At 36.4% G+C, this 12396-nt stretch overlaps 1 protein-coding gene across 1 annotated transcript in view; it reads right to left on the bottom strand.

Annotated features, from left to right (window-relative positions):
* The window catches only part of ANGPT1 (angiopoietin 1), a 161900-nt gene that overhangs the window by 77932 nt on the left and 71572 nt on the right, over positions 1-12396 (bottom strand). The window contains exons 2-3 of the mRNA XM_042839619.1: positions 7536-7691; positions 4447-4568 (exon numbers count right to left, since the gene is read on the bottom strand). Coding sequence (XP_042695553.1) covers positions 4447-4568; positions 7536-7691 — 278 coding nt within the window. The remainder of the gene's footprint in view (positions 1-4446; positions 4569-7535; positions 7692-12396) is intronic.

Below are 12396 nucleotides of genomic sequence, written 5' to 3'. Positions count from 1 at the left end.
TTTTTTTTTTTTTTTTTTTTTTTTCTTTCTTTCTTTTCGGAGGCCTCAGTTTAAACATGTGGGAGTGGGATATAGACCAGATCTTAGAGATGGACATCTTCTGCATTAAAATAACCTTTAAAAAGACTTATTAGAAAGATGTATAAAATCATTTACTTTGTTAAGCTATTCAATAAATAAAAAATAAAAATAAATAAATAAAGGAAAAAAAAATCACACTACAAAAAAATTCTTAACTGTATATATGTGTTTTTCTTCTATAAAGAGTGTATGGGAAGATAAACAGGTGGAGAATTTAAATGCCTATTTGAGTGCAGTAATAGTATTTTCTCATTAAGATACTGCTTTGTAGACGCTTTTATGTGACTTTTTTTTTTCCTGAATTTAAAGGTGCTAACTATCTGTACTTAAGTAGATGTGCTAGTTGGTTCAAGGATTATAAAAAAGTATCCCCATAGTTCTTCAGGCCAGGTTATTTAGCCTCAGCCTATTTTTTATTTCAGCTATAAGACAATTCCACTGAAATCACAGAAATGAAGTGAATAAAATGAACCTGACTTCACCTTCTTGCATATGCACAGCTTGTAAAAAAAAAAAAAGTCACTCAAACTGTGTTTCCACATCTTTCACACAGTCAAATGGAAATTCACCTTTTTTAAGTACATCTTACATAGGATGACAGTTCTTATATTAAATGATATTGTAGTTTGATTTTCTGCAAATTCAAGTTGGAATTTATGTTTAAATTTAACACCTGCTGCTTACTATGGAGTGGTCCAGAATCTATTATGATTTTCCTCTTCTATTTCAGAAGCGAACAGAAACTTATTTTCATATTTGCATATTGAAACAAATGGCACACAAGTTAGAAGCAGCTAGTACACTATGGAAAAAAAAAAGAAAAAGAAAAAGGCTCAAAAGAGCACTTAAGCAGGGAAATCTTTCAAGAATAAATTAAAATAGCATTTTAAAAGCCCTTGTGGGATTAAAAATGGCAATGCAAGAAACCACCATTTACATTACAGTGGATGGGAATCCACAAGACTAAATTATTTATGGCATGAGAGCACTGAATAGAAACAAGATACTGGGGCAAATGTGACTCTACTTATGCTATGGAATATCTTTCACTTCAGTGGGATAAAATAAAAAAGTTGGCCACTCTTCCCAGCAGAGACAGGAAGTAAAGAGAGTAAGGCCAAGAAAAGAGTCTAGTCAAAAAACATGAAACAGTCCCCTGTTGATAAGCAGTATTTATTGTATTTAAGGATAATATACAAAGTACCGTAATATATCAACAATCACTTATTACTACTATAATACTTTGTATTTATTTCATCCAAAATACAGTTCTTCGGAAGTGATTAAGATCTGTATTTTTATTTTACATGGAGGAAAATTTAGCACAGAAATGATCTCCACCCAGTGCACCGTTTTGATTGCATTTTGGATTGTAATAGTTCCTGCACTCATTCCCGCTGTGGTGTACACCCACTTCAAAAGAAAGGCCCTTTGCAACAATTTTCAGTCCATGTAGACAACAAAAACAAAAAGATTTCTCAGTTCACTGATTTCAAAATATAATATAGATAAAGTCACTTTAACTGCAAACTACTACTGAACATCATCTGATGAGTAATCAATAAGCATTGTTTAAAGATAAGCAAGCTAAAATTTGTTGCTATATTCATTAACTCATTATCTCCTGAAATCACCAAAATTCATCCCATAGTGAACACAACACACATATAAATGATTTCATGATCAAGAACTTACAAGTCTAAGATTATGCAGTTCTTCGTTATGAATAGATGATACATAAGATGATGATTCCTTTTTTAATGTAACCATAATGCTACCCTCTCGCTAGCTTCATCAGTCTCAAGGACACAGGAGGAAGACATGAGAAGTGTTTGCCAAGTTCTTGCTTTATGATATGATGAAAACCCATGTATTTTGCCTTTTATACACAAACACCTATCAGAGAAATAATGTATTCTTAAATGTTTCTTTTTAACACACTACTCCACCTCTTTTTCCTAAATACCAAGCCAGACCATTTTGCCACAACATAGACTATTTCATCATAATGTCAGTCAAGTCAAAGGTCAACTTCAGTCAAACTCATTTGTTTACTGACATGAAGGCTTTACACCCTGACACATTGCTAAGACAAATAATTTCAGATTATTGGGTACACAAGACATCACATGAATGACTCAATCTCTGGATCAGGATCAGTGAATAATTTTTTGTTGCAAAACAGATAGCAACAGATAAAAATACAAGTATTTACATGCTTAAAAGCCAATATTTGGGTTGATCTCAAATTGAAATCGGTCTGTAAAACGTGTAAGCTTGCCTCCTGCACAACAGCAAGATAACACTTTCCACCAAGTACAGGAATATCCCAAAAGCACAATTTAGATGAATTACTTAACTCCTGAGGAACTGGAGTACAAGATAATTCCATACTTAACCACTCCTACCTCCAAAGAAAATACATGGAGTTCAAGAGTTTTGAATGTAATCCAGTTTCTCCAGAAAAACAAAACAAAACAAAACAAAACAAAACAAACATTTGGTGGAAATAATTAATTGAATCCCCTTCTTTATAACAACTGAATGCCAGTTTTCATAACTGGTAGCGCTTACAGCATATTATTTTTGGCTAAACATATTTCTTCGCAATGACATTTTCTACTTCTCTTTATTATCTGGATCCCTGCTGTTTGCCTTCTCCCTGTTGTTTCATGCTATTGATAATCTCTGTCCACTCTGCTTAAACCTAGCTGTTACAGAGACAGGAATATGAAACTTAGTTTACCAGACAGAGTTGTCCATGTCCCCCCCCGTCCATGTCCAAGTCCATTTTGGGCTTGGGACTGCAGAATAGAAGGCTGACAGGGCTCCTCTGATTAGAGGACAGGGCAGCCCCTTGTCAGACATAGCCAATCCCTATGGCAGCGAGGACAAAGATAAAAATGTGAAGCAAACAACCCTGTGAAAGTGTGGCTTGTGAAGATCAGGGGAGGAGGTGCACGGGCACTGGAACAGAACTTTCTAGACAGCCTGCGGAGAGATCCATGCTGAAGATGGCTGTCTCTCTGCAGCCCATGGTGTACCCCAACAGCCAAACAATCCTGTCCTGAAGTATTTCTGCCCATGGAAAGGAACCCAGCAGGAGCCAGGAGAAATGGTAAGAAGAAAAGAATAGCAGAGACAAACTGTGATGTCCTGACCAGAGCACCTACTGACCATCGTGCTGTGCTGCTCAGGGTAGAGGAGTTGGAAATGAAGGAGAGAAACAGATCCTGGGAACAAAGGGGAGAAATGGAGGAAAAGTGTTTTTGTTTTTATCTTTTTTTTTTTTTTTCCTTAACATTCAAACCAACATTAACTGGAAATAAATTAATTCTTCCCCAAGTCAAGTCTGTTTGCCCATACAATAATTGGTCTCCCTATCTATTTGAACCTACAAAGTTTTTTATCCTATTTATTCTCCCAGTTCAGTTGAGAAGAGAAAGAGTGCAACTGAATGGACATCTGGTGGCCAATGAAGGTCATCCCAGCATCCCTGCTCTAAGATCCTGGACTGCTAAGTGCCACAGTTTTAGATATTCACAAAAAGCCACCAAACTCAAGCTTTAGACATGTTCAGCCATCAGTTCCCTCTTGAATTGCTGTGTAGCTGACTTGCACTGTCAGTGCCTCAGTTGCTGTGTACTTCAGTGGAGGAGCTGAAGAGTCCAGGTTAGTGTATGAAGTCAACATTGCAAATGCTGAATTTAGGGCATTTGCAGAATTCAAGAAGATAACTGCAGTACAGAAAGGAACAACACTGGAATTTCTTCTCAGCATTAGATTTACTGCTTCATAAGCTCTGTGCTGCTGAACTGTTGTTTTTTTCACTCTCGAATTTCAGCATAAAACCTAAATTTTATAATTAACTTTTTTTTTTTTTAATAAAAAAAGCATGGCTCCAAGATGCAAGATAGAATGAAATGTTATAATTACTGCAAAGAGAAAGATTCTTCTATGCGTTAGATCATCACAACCATTTATTTTAGTTGAACTACTGAAGATTTTCTATTTTTAATGCATGTAAAAATAGCTGATGATCTCATAATTTATGTGTCTGCTTGAAAATACTCATCCAAATTATCCTTATGTCTTTCAGTTGTGGTCATATGACTGAGTTGTCACGAAACAAATTGAGATACGAACTTACTTTACACAGTGCAAATGAAAAGTAGTAGAAATCAACTGTATTATACAGGAGCTAGCACAGTGTAACTTCACACTAGCTTTTTCAACCATTACATAAATATTACTTATGGTTTGAACTTAATGTATTTATTTCATCAGTTACTTATACTACTGTATGGACAAACCAGGTTATGATCAACAGAGAAAAAGTTTAAGACATCAGTGAATGTTTCTTACCTGTTTTTCTCATGAATTTTCAGGATTTCATTTGTCTGTTGTAGCAGCTGTTTTTCTAGCTTGTAGGTTGACAGTGAATTTTCCAGTAGCTGAATTTCAAGTCTGGATGTTTGATTTAGCACCTTAAAGATAAATTAAAAACATTAACGTTTATAATACCCCAATTGTGTTGCTATAGCAATGTAAACATATTGAAATCTTTCTCTTCTGATTTGATGATTTATTAGAAATAACTGTCATTTCTAAATCCTTTTATTTAAACTCAACTAGAGCAAATGAACTCAATCATTCTGCACTGATATGTAACAGCTGACACTCTGGAACCCTGCATGCTGTAGAATAAATAGTACTGGTCTTGGAGAAGAAGGAAAGGTGACTGCCAATAAGTTTTACTTCAATAGAAAGAGCAAAAGATATGCTTCAAATATGCATTCTTATAAAGCAAGCTTAAACTAGAAGAGTACATATGTACTTGAATTTAAGCCTAAAGTATTGCATCTGCTGTTTTGTAAATGGAATTCCAACTCTAATTTTCCCCCAAGATCTCTCCTTTGTAGTGTTGGCAGAAATCTGGTGTCTGCTTATGTTATCACCATATGCCCTGTTACATTTCTTTTTTTTTTTAAAGCTGAAGGCTGTAATCTTAATGCTTTATGCAATTATCTTTCACCTTAGCATGGTCTGTATCAACAAAACAAATTTTACTGGGTATGTCAGACTGAAAGAAGATGTTCATTCAGATGGAAGAGAATAAATGCTGAATAATAGTTCAGAAGTGAAAATAAAATCAAGAATGAAAATAATAAAATTATTTATGATGGTTGATTTTGCTGATATACTGTTTTTCATTGCATAGATTCTGGAGAAGCAAGTATCAATATTTTTGTAGGTAAGTGTGCGTGCAACAGCTGTGAGGTATAATCACTTCTGGAACTGAACATGACTCCTCTCTAAAGGAACCTATCAGACCTATCTTGGAAGGCCAAGTTTCAGTTTCGTGATGGGATTAAATAGTAACATCTTTTCATGTATGCCTAACAGGAATTTATGTTATCATAAATGAAAAAAAATGGCTCTCAACTTAATATATGCAGTGCCTTCTTTTTGTTTGAAGTTCTTGATACTCACAGAATGACTTGAATTGGCCTTTTAATAGGGAACAGTGGTTGAAAAAAATTGTAATTGATCTCTATACAGATATTTTGATGTTTGAGATGTATGTATTCATAAATTCTAGGAGGCATCACCACAGTTTTAGAAAGACCTGGTCGGAACCGATGTATTACAAAGGTTAGCAAAGATCAAGGAGACAGGTAGATACCGATAGATTTGTGAAGAGGATATATCTGTGGAGTAGCTTACTTAGTTCTCACTATCCTACTATTATTAATTGGCATTACAATACTCTTCCTCAAGTTGAGTATTTTTGCCTATGATGATAAGCAGCAAGCAATTTTCTGTCCTTATCTTCACCAAAGAAGTTTTCATCTTACTTTCTTCATTGTCCTGCTGAGGCAGTAGATTGAGGGGGTGGCTTGTGGCAGATCTGGCAACCAGCCATGGGCACTCCATCACAGTCTGTCTGTCTCATCATTGCCAACAGCAGCCTCAGCTCTGTAGCCTTCTGCACCATGCTTTTCTAATTGCTAGTGGAGCCAGAGTCTATCATTTCCCATGTTTCTGTGAGAGCCAAAGTAGGAAATGTGCCACTGGGCTGGAAGTCAGATCAAGGGCTGCTGCAAGGTAGATACCAATTGGTATCCTGAGCATCCTTTAAATTCTTCAGCTATAGGTACAGAATAAGAAGCACTGGTGGTGCTTCTACCTTGAACTGATTTGTCAATGGAAATGAGATAGGGGCAATGTATATGTATATTCTCCCTTATGTAGTCGGATGAGGTAACAACAAATGAGTTCTCAACACCTACACCTAAGGAGGTCTTTTATATCACCCTGCTACACCTCTCTCTGCTGAGCAAGTGATATCACAGTTTACAGAAGGTTCACAGCTTCTATTTCTGTTTAGATATTCTGTTGAATTTAGCTATATTTATTGTATTGATTTATAAATTCTATTGAAATACCATTCCCAACATTTTCATAAGTTACTGTGGTATCTTTTCAAAGCTGTGGTAATTTCAGATCACCGCATTCTTTAGTGGATGCTTATCTACTAATAGAGATGTAGAAAAAAGGTACCTGTGTAAGGCAGTGCAGCAACAGCTTGTACCTATCATTCCTAGCCAGAGTTGTTTAGAGCATCTGTCTTTCATAATTGCTGCAGCTTCTCAGTACATTGTAATGCAGTTACATAATAACATGGTAATGATATTTTAGATAGAAGAACACTGTGATTTCTCAAGAAGTGCATATGCTACTAGAACAAACCAAATAAATGCAACACATAAACTCCTGTGTAACATACCACATGCTAGGAAGATCAAAAATAAATAAGCATCATAAACCGATAGAACTCAGAAGTCAAAAATTTGTATGTTGCAATAAGCCCAATAGGAAATTGTACTCTGTGTTATAGCAATTATATAAGTGTCACTTGAATCAAATGTGTTATTTTAGTTCTAGGAATCATATAAAGACGGCTTTTCAAATTCATGTAATATGCAATTTTGCAATGGACAGTGTTTTATAAAGAAGCTGATGCTGGTCCCTCTATCATCACACTGTAAAAGCTGCTGATGTATAATACCTTTCAACTAGAAACATCTTCCAAAAAGTAACCTTATAAAAAGAATGAAGGCAAGTAATAATGAAGATCAAAGGCTCTGATTTAGCCTGAAACTCATTATCTCGCTTGACATTTGTATCATTCACAGTTGGTAACTGAGCTACTAATTTGAAGTCAAGTACTGATTTAGTTTCCTAGCCATTCCAGCCTGCTTTATACACCTAGAGCTACATATACCAACAAAATGAAACCTGAAGAAAGTCACATAAAAAATCACTGCTTTTCATACCAACGTGTAAGTTTCTTGGAAACATTTGTTGAAATGTTTTGCATGATGTGTTAGAAAAGATAGGAAAAATTCTCAGCAATAAAAAGCTTTTAGAAAACTGCTCTGGGAACATACCTGTGTTTCAACATCCGTGAGTTTTCTTGTCTGTTCTGCTGTCTGGCTGAGGAGGCTGGTCCCTATCTCAAGCATGGTGGCGGTGTGGTTCTGCACAGCATTCTGCTGCAGCTGCACCATCTCCGACTTCATGTTTTCCACAATGTAGCTCTCAAGCTGTAAAAGAGAAAAGGTTGTAGTTGTGGTGTTTTTGCCTGCTTAGGCCTTTGGGTGACATAAATATGCATATCTACCATTCTTGCCAAAAGGGGAAATTTCAAAGTTTTCAAGGACATTCAGCTGACCAACTGGAGCAGGGACCAGACATTGTGGTAGCCCCTTCCAGTCTCTGATTCCCATGTTTTCCAAAGTACCACCGCCTGCTGGCATGAAGTCCTGTTTATCTGTGTCGAAGTTGCAGCAAATATTTCTGGTAAAGTTCTCATGGCAGTTCCAAACTGACCACCAAAAGATGAAAGCTCACCACAGGGAAAATGCAGGTGCAATTTGAATATTATAGTATATGAGTCCTTTCTGGAAATGATCCTACCTTTCCTGGATTGTTACTATCTCACAGTCATTCAACAACATGAAATTTTACTGAGTCAGATTCTCCTCAAAGAGATCCACAAACTCAGCAGTGGAAGCCCCAGAATTTGTGAAGACACTCTCTCTCACGGTAATGAGAGAAGGAAGCTGTTGATAAAAAAAATCTTGGAAGCTGTTTTGCTCCTTTGCCTCAGAATAATTTGGTATTCTTTTACGTTTAGTTAAAAAGAACGTGAATTAGGACTCTCAAAATAAAATGGTGACACTTCTTGGTTTTGTTTTAGTTAACATAGGCAGGGTCATTCCCTTCTATCCACCTAAATCCCTGCCCTGCCACAGAAGAATGTGAAGCAGAATAGCCTACAACATGAAGAGATTGTTACATGCATAGCCATCTTGTTTCACATACTCCACAAAGTATTAACACGTAGAAAAGTGTTTTGGGGCACTGGCTGCAATACATTCCACTGAAATAAGCTGGATTCTAATTTACACCCAGTGAAGATTTGGTTCCTAATTTCGTTTTGTGGCTCATCATGTTTTTTACAGCAAGCTGATTCCAGACTTAAGCACTCTTTGCCTAATAATTTTAACCACATTGGACTTCCTTCTGGAACAGCAAGGATGTTTCTTTGTGAAAGGTAAGCTGCACAACTAAATAGTGAGAGCCAGATGGAGTTGATTTAAAAGCTGAAGAAAGGAACAGGAGTCAGGCATACACTGCATGATTAATAGGAAGGGTTGCTTTCATCTTATCTATTAGCATTCCTGTGCAGATGGGTAACTACTGTAAATGTTCTAATGAGCCACATCAGCTGAACTTACTAAAGATTCGTTACAAAGTTAATCACTTACATTTGCCTCTTGCTAGTTTTAAAAACACTTTTACAGAAAAGAACATTGTCACACTGTAAGGTGTTTTCTGAATGAGACAGCTCAGGGTGAGAGGGTTTTGTTGCTGTTGTTGTTGCTTTTTTTTATTTGTTTGTTTGCTTAAACTTCAGTTTGGAAAAACAATTAATGCATATGATGGTCAAAAGTGGACATCCTTTAGTTTCAGACCACAAAAAATTCTGCTTGAATTATCAGGTGACCACTCTGGTCTGGAAACCTGCAGAATGTTTTAAGTGATGGGGATTTTTTAAATATAATATTTAAATGAGAGCTAACAGCCAAAAAAAAACTCCGTGCATTGCAAAAGATGCCTGAAGTGAATATCTCAATTTTCCACTGTCAAAGGAAGCTCACTGCTCAGTTTTAGTTAGTAAACTAGCTCAGTTTTAGTTAGGAAACTAAAACTGAGGTGTTGCAGATATTAAGCTAGGTCAAGGGAGTTTTACAAATCTATCATATTTCTACACCATGCTTTTATGTTCAGTAATATTTTGCCTTTATTTCTTTCACATCAGATGGTGTATTTTTAGCCATCCTTTGTTTCTTGGTGGTTTTATAGCTATTGAATTTATTTGCAGGTTATCCTTTGGTTGCCAATAATCCCTGTGAAAGAGCCTCAGAAAAAAGAACGGTAGTTCTTCTCCATATTATACTTCAAATACTGGAATGCATGAACAGGAAACCCAAATTTCTCCCCCAGCATTATATTCCTGACGAAACACAGGCCCCTCAAGTCTTGGTACAGCGCAGGATTCAGTACCAACACACCACAAATTTCCATGCATCTGATGTCTTCTTTTTTCATAGAATCACAGAATCACAAGGTTGGAAATGACCTATAAGGTCATCCAGTCCAACTGTCTCCTCATCACCATTGCCACCACTAGTACTAAACCACATCATGCAGCACGTCACCTAGATGCCTCTTGAACACTGCCAGGGACGGCGACTCCACCACCTCCCTGGGCAGCCATTCCAGTGCCTGACCACTCTCTGAGAGAAAAAGTTCTTCCTTATGTCCAACCTAAACCTCCTCTGATACAACTTGCGGCCATTGCCCCGTGTCCTGCTCGTTGCCTGGGAGAAGAGGCCAGATCCCTCTTCACCACAGCCTCCCTTCAGGAGGTTGTAAAGTGTAATGAGTGCATTTCCAGATGCACTTATGGCATGTATGCATCATGAATGTGCAGTGCATTATTTGTTCAGCTTTCTGAAACTGCCTCACTCACTGCATAAGCTATGTTATGCATATGTGCTATGGATCTTTGAAATCCATTCAAAAGCATAGTGGCTAACTCATTGCAAAAAAAAAGAAAAAATCAGAAATTAGAAATTTTCACGCACCAGTAAAAAGAAATGTGGATAAGGATATAGACTTAAAAAGACAAAAGCACTTCTATATTTCTAACAAGATGCTCTGCTTGCTGTTTTACTAATGTCACAGAAAGGAATGCATTTGAAATGTACTGTATCTGCGTGGACCTACAGCAATTTTCACCTAGCAAGAACAAAGGTATAGACTGAGTCATACTGGATACTTCTAGTTCTTCTAGACTACTTCTAGTTATTGTAGTCTGGCACATTCTCTGTGGTATCCAGTCTTAGGCAATTGTTCCTGGTTACTTACCCCTAAAGCACACTGTGGTTGAATCAGGCACTGTCCCATTATAACAACAAAACTGACTGTCCTGTTTCTGAATTAATCAGTAAATGCTTTTGTAAATATTTGGTATTCTTTAGACTGCCACAATAGCTTCTGTGAGCACATCTTAGGACTACCAGGAGCTGTTTGCCCAGGCAAAGGAGAGTAGAAGAGTGGGTTCTGTTGTATGAATCTTATTTCCTTCATCCACATCTTTTAGTTTGCTCAGGAGATTTACTGGTTATACTGACCCTGCTAAAATTCACATTGACTCCAAGATTTCAAAATTTCACCTATTATTTTTATTGCAGGAAACCAATATTTACTGGGTTCATTATTGACACGTGCTGTGTTTTGTTTTGGTGTTTTTTTTGTTTTTGTTTTTGTTTTTTTTTGTTTTTTTTTTTTTAAGCCTTGCATTTTTGAAGTTTCTGTTTTGAATTTATTAAGCCTTAGACTAAGATTTCTTTCTGCTTTGGTAACAGGGATAACATCTATTTAACAGGTGATAGATAAAAGGATACTTGTGTGGTGGGCTCACTAAAAATAAGTGACACCCAGAAACTCATTCACAAGAGTAATCCTGGGAACACTTAAGACACGTTCTTGAGTCTTTGAGAATCTGTTCATGCCATAAATTATTTAATTTCAATTTGTCAAGAGATTCTTCATTAAAAAGTCAATATGTTTTTACAGGTGTGTGTACATTGTATGTTTGGATTTTCAAATCCTTATGCTACTAGTTATTCTTATTTCAGTTACTTTTTGTTGAAATAATGAAACAAAATTCTTTTCTGCATTCTTTACCCCCCATTCCACCCTTCCCACTACATGGCTTTCTATTGCTCATTGATGTCCCTGTTGTTAACTCAGATGCATCTGCTTTTGGTAAGACTCATTATGTTGTACAGGAGTTTTCAGAAATGCAGAATTACAAGTGGGATGCATAATAACCTTGTAACATTCTCAGATATAAAACTGTCAGAAGGTTCACTATTATTGTTTAATAAAAATTCCAGAGGATTATGCTTTAAAAGTATCTAGCTTTTTCTGGACAATGTTTATTGAATAATCTTCATAGAAACCACCCAAACACTAACAGAACTATTAAAATGGAAACTGCAACTTAGGGCCTAAATAAATGATAATGGTTTGTGGCAGATGGCTTATAAATAAAATAAGAGGTTTTTCTTTTACTTTGATCAAGTACTGTTGGTCTCAAGTAATTATATGGTAAGGACTGCTATGATATCCAGATGATGTTAGGCTTTTATATGCTGCCTTTGCACGAGAATGCAAGTTAAATAGCAACATGCTGCTTTCCCTCTCCTACCATCAACAGTATATTGCACGGCATTTGTAATGGTAGAAAGAAAATACACCAGTGATATAAGAGCTGTTCTGTTTTGTCTTGCCTTGCTTTGCATACAAGAAAATGTACAGTAAAAATGTATTATAGCAACCAATTAATACACTTTTCTCAATTTTTCTGTCAGAGTGGGGGATCACACCTTCCACACCTTAGGGAGTCATCTGAAAGTAATATTTGTAGCAACACAGTACGTCTTATTATTCAAATACTTAAAACACCTCAGTGGGAAATTCAAATATATAAAATTTATGTGAATTTTGCAAAATTGAAGTAGTTAGGAAGGAGCTTATCTCTAAGAAAAGTCAAATGGATAGGATAGGATAGGATAGGATAGGATAGGATAGGATAGGATAGGATAGGATAGGATAGGATAGGATAGGATAGGATAGGATAGGATAGGATAGGATAGGATAGGATAGGATAGG

Source organism: Centrocercus urophasianus, unplaced genomic scaffold (assembly GCF_019232065.1).
Source record: "Centrocercus urophasianus isolate 14NV4802_14NV808 unplaced genomic scaffold, USGS_Curo_1.0 seq_11, whole genome shotgun sequence".
NCBI classification, from domain to species: Eukaryota; Metazoa; Chordata; class Aves; order Galliformes; family Phasianidae; genus Centrocercus; species Centrocercus urophasianus.
The sequence above is the reverse complement of the archived record's forward strand: the minus strand, read 5'-3'. Positions and strand labels throughout refer to the sequence as shown.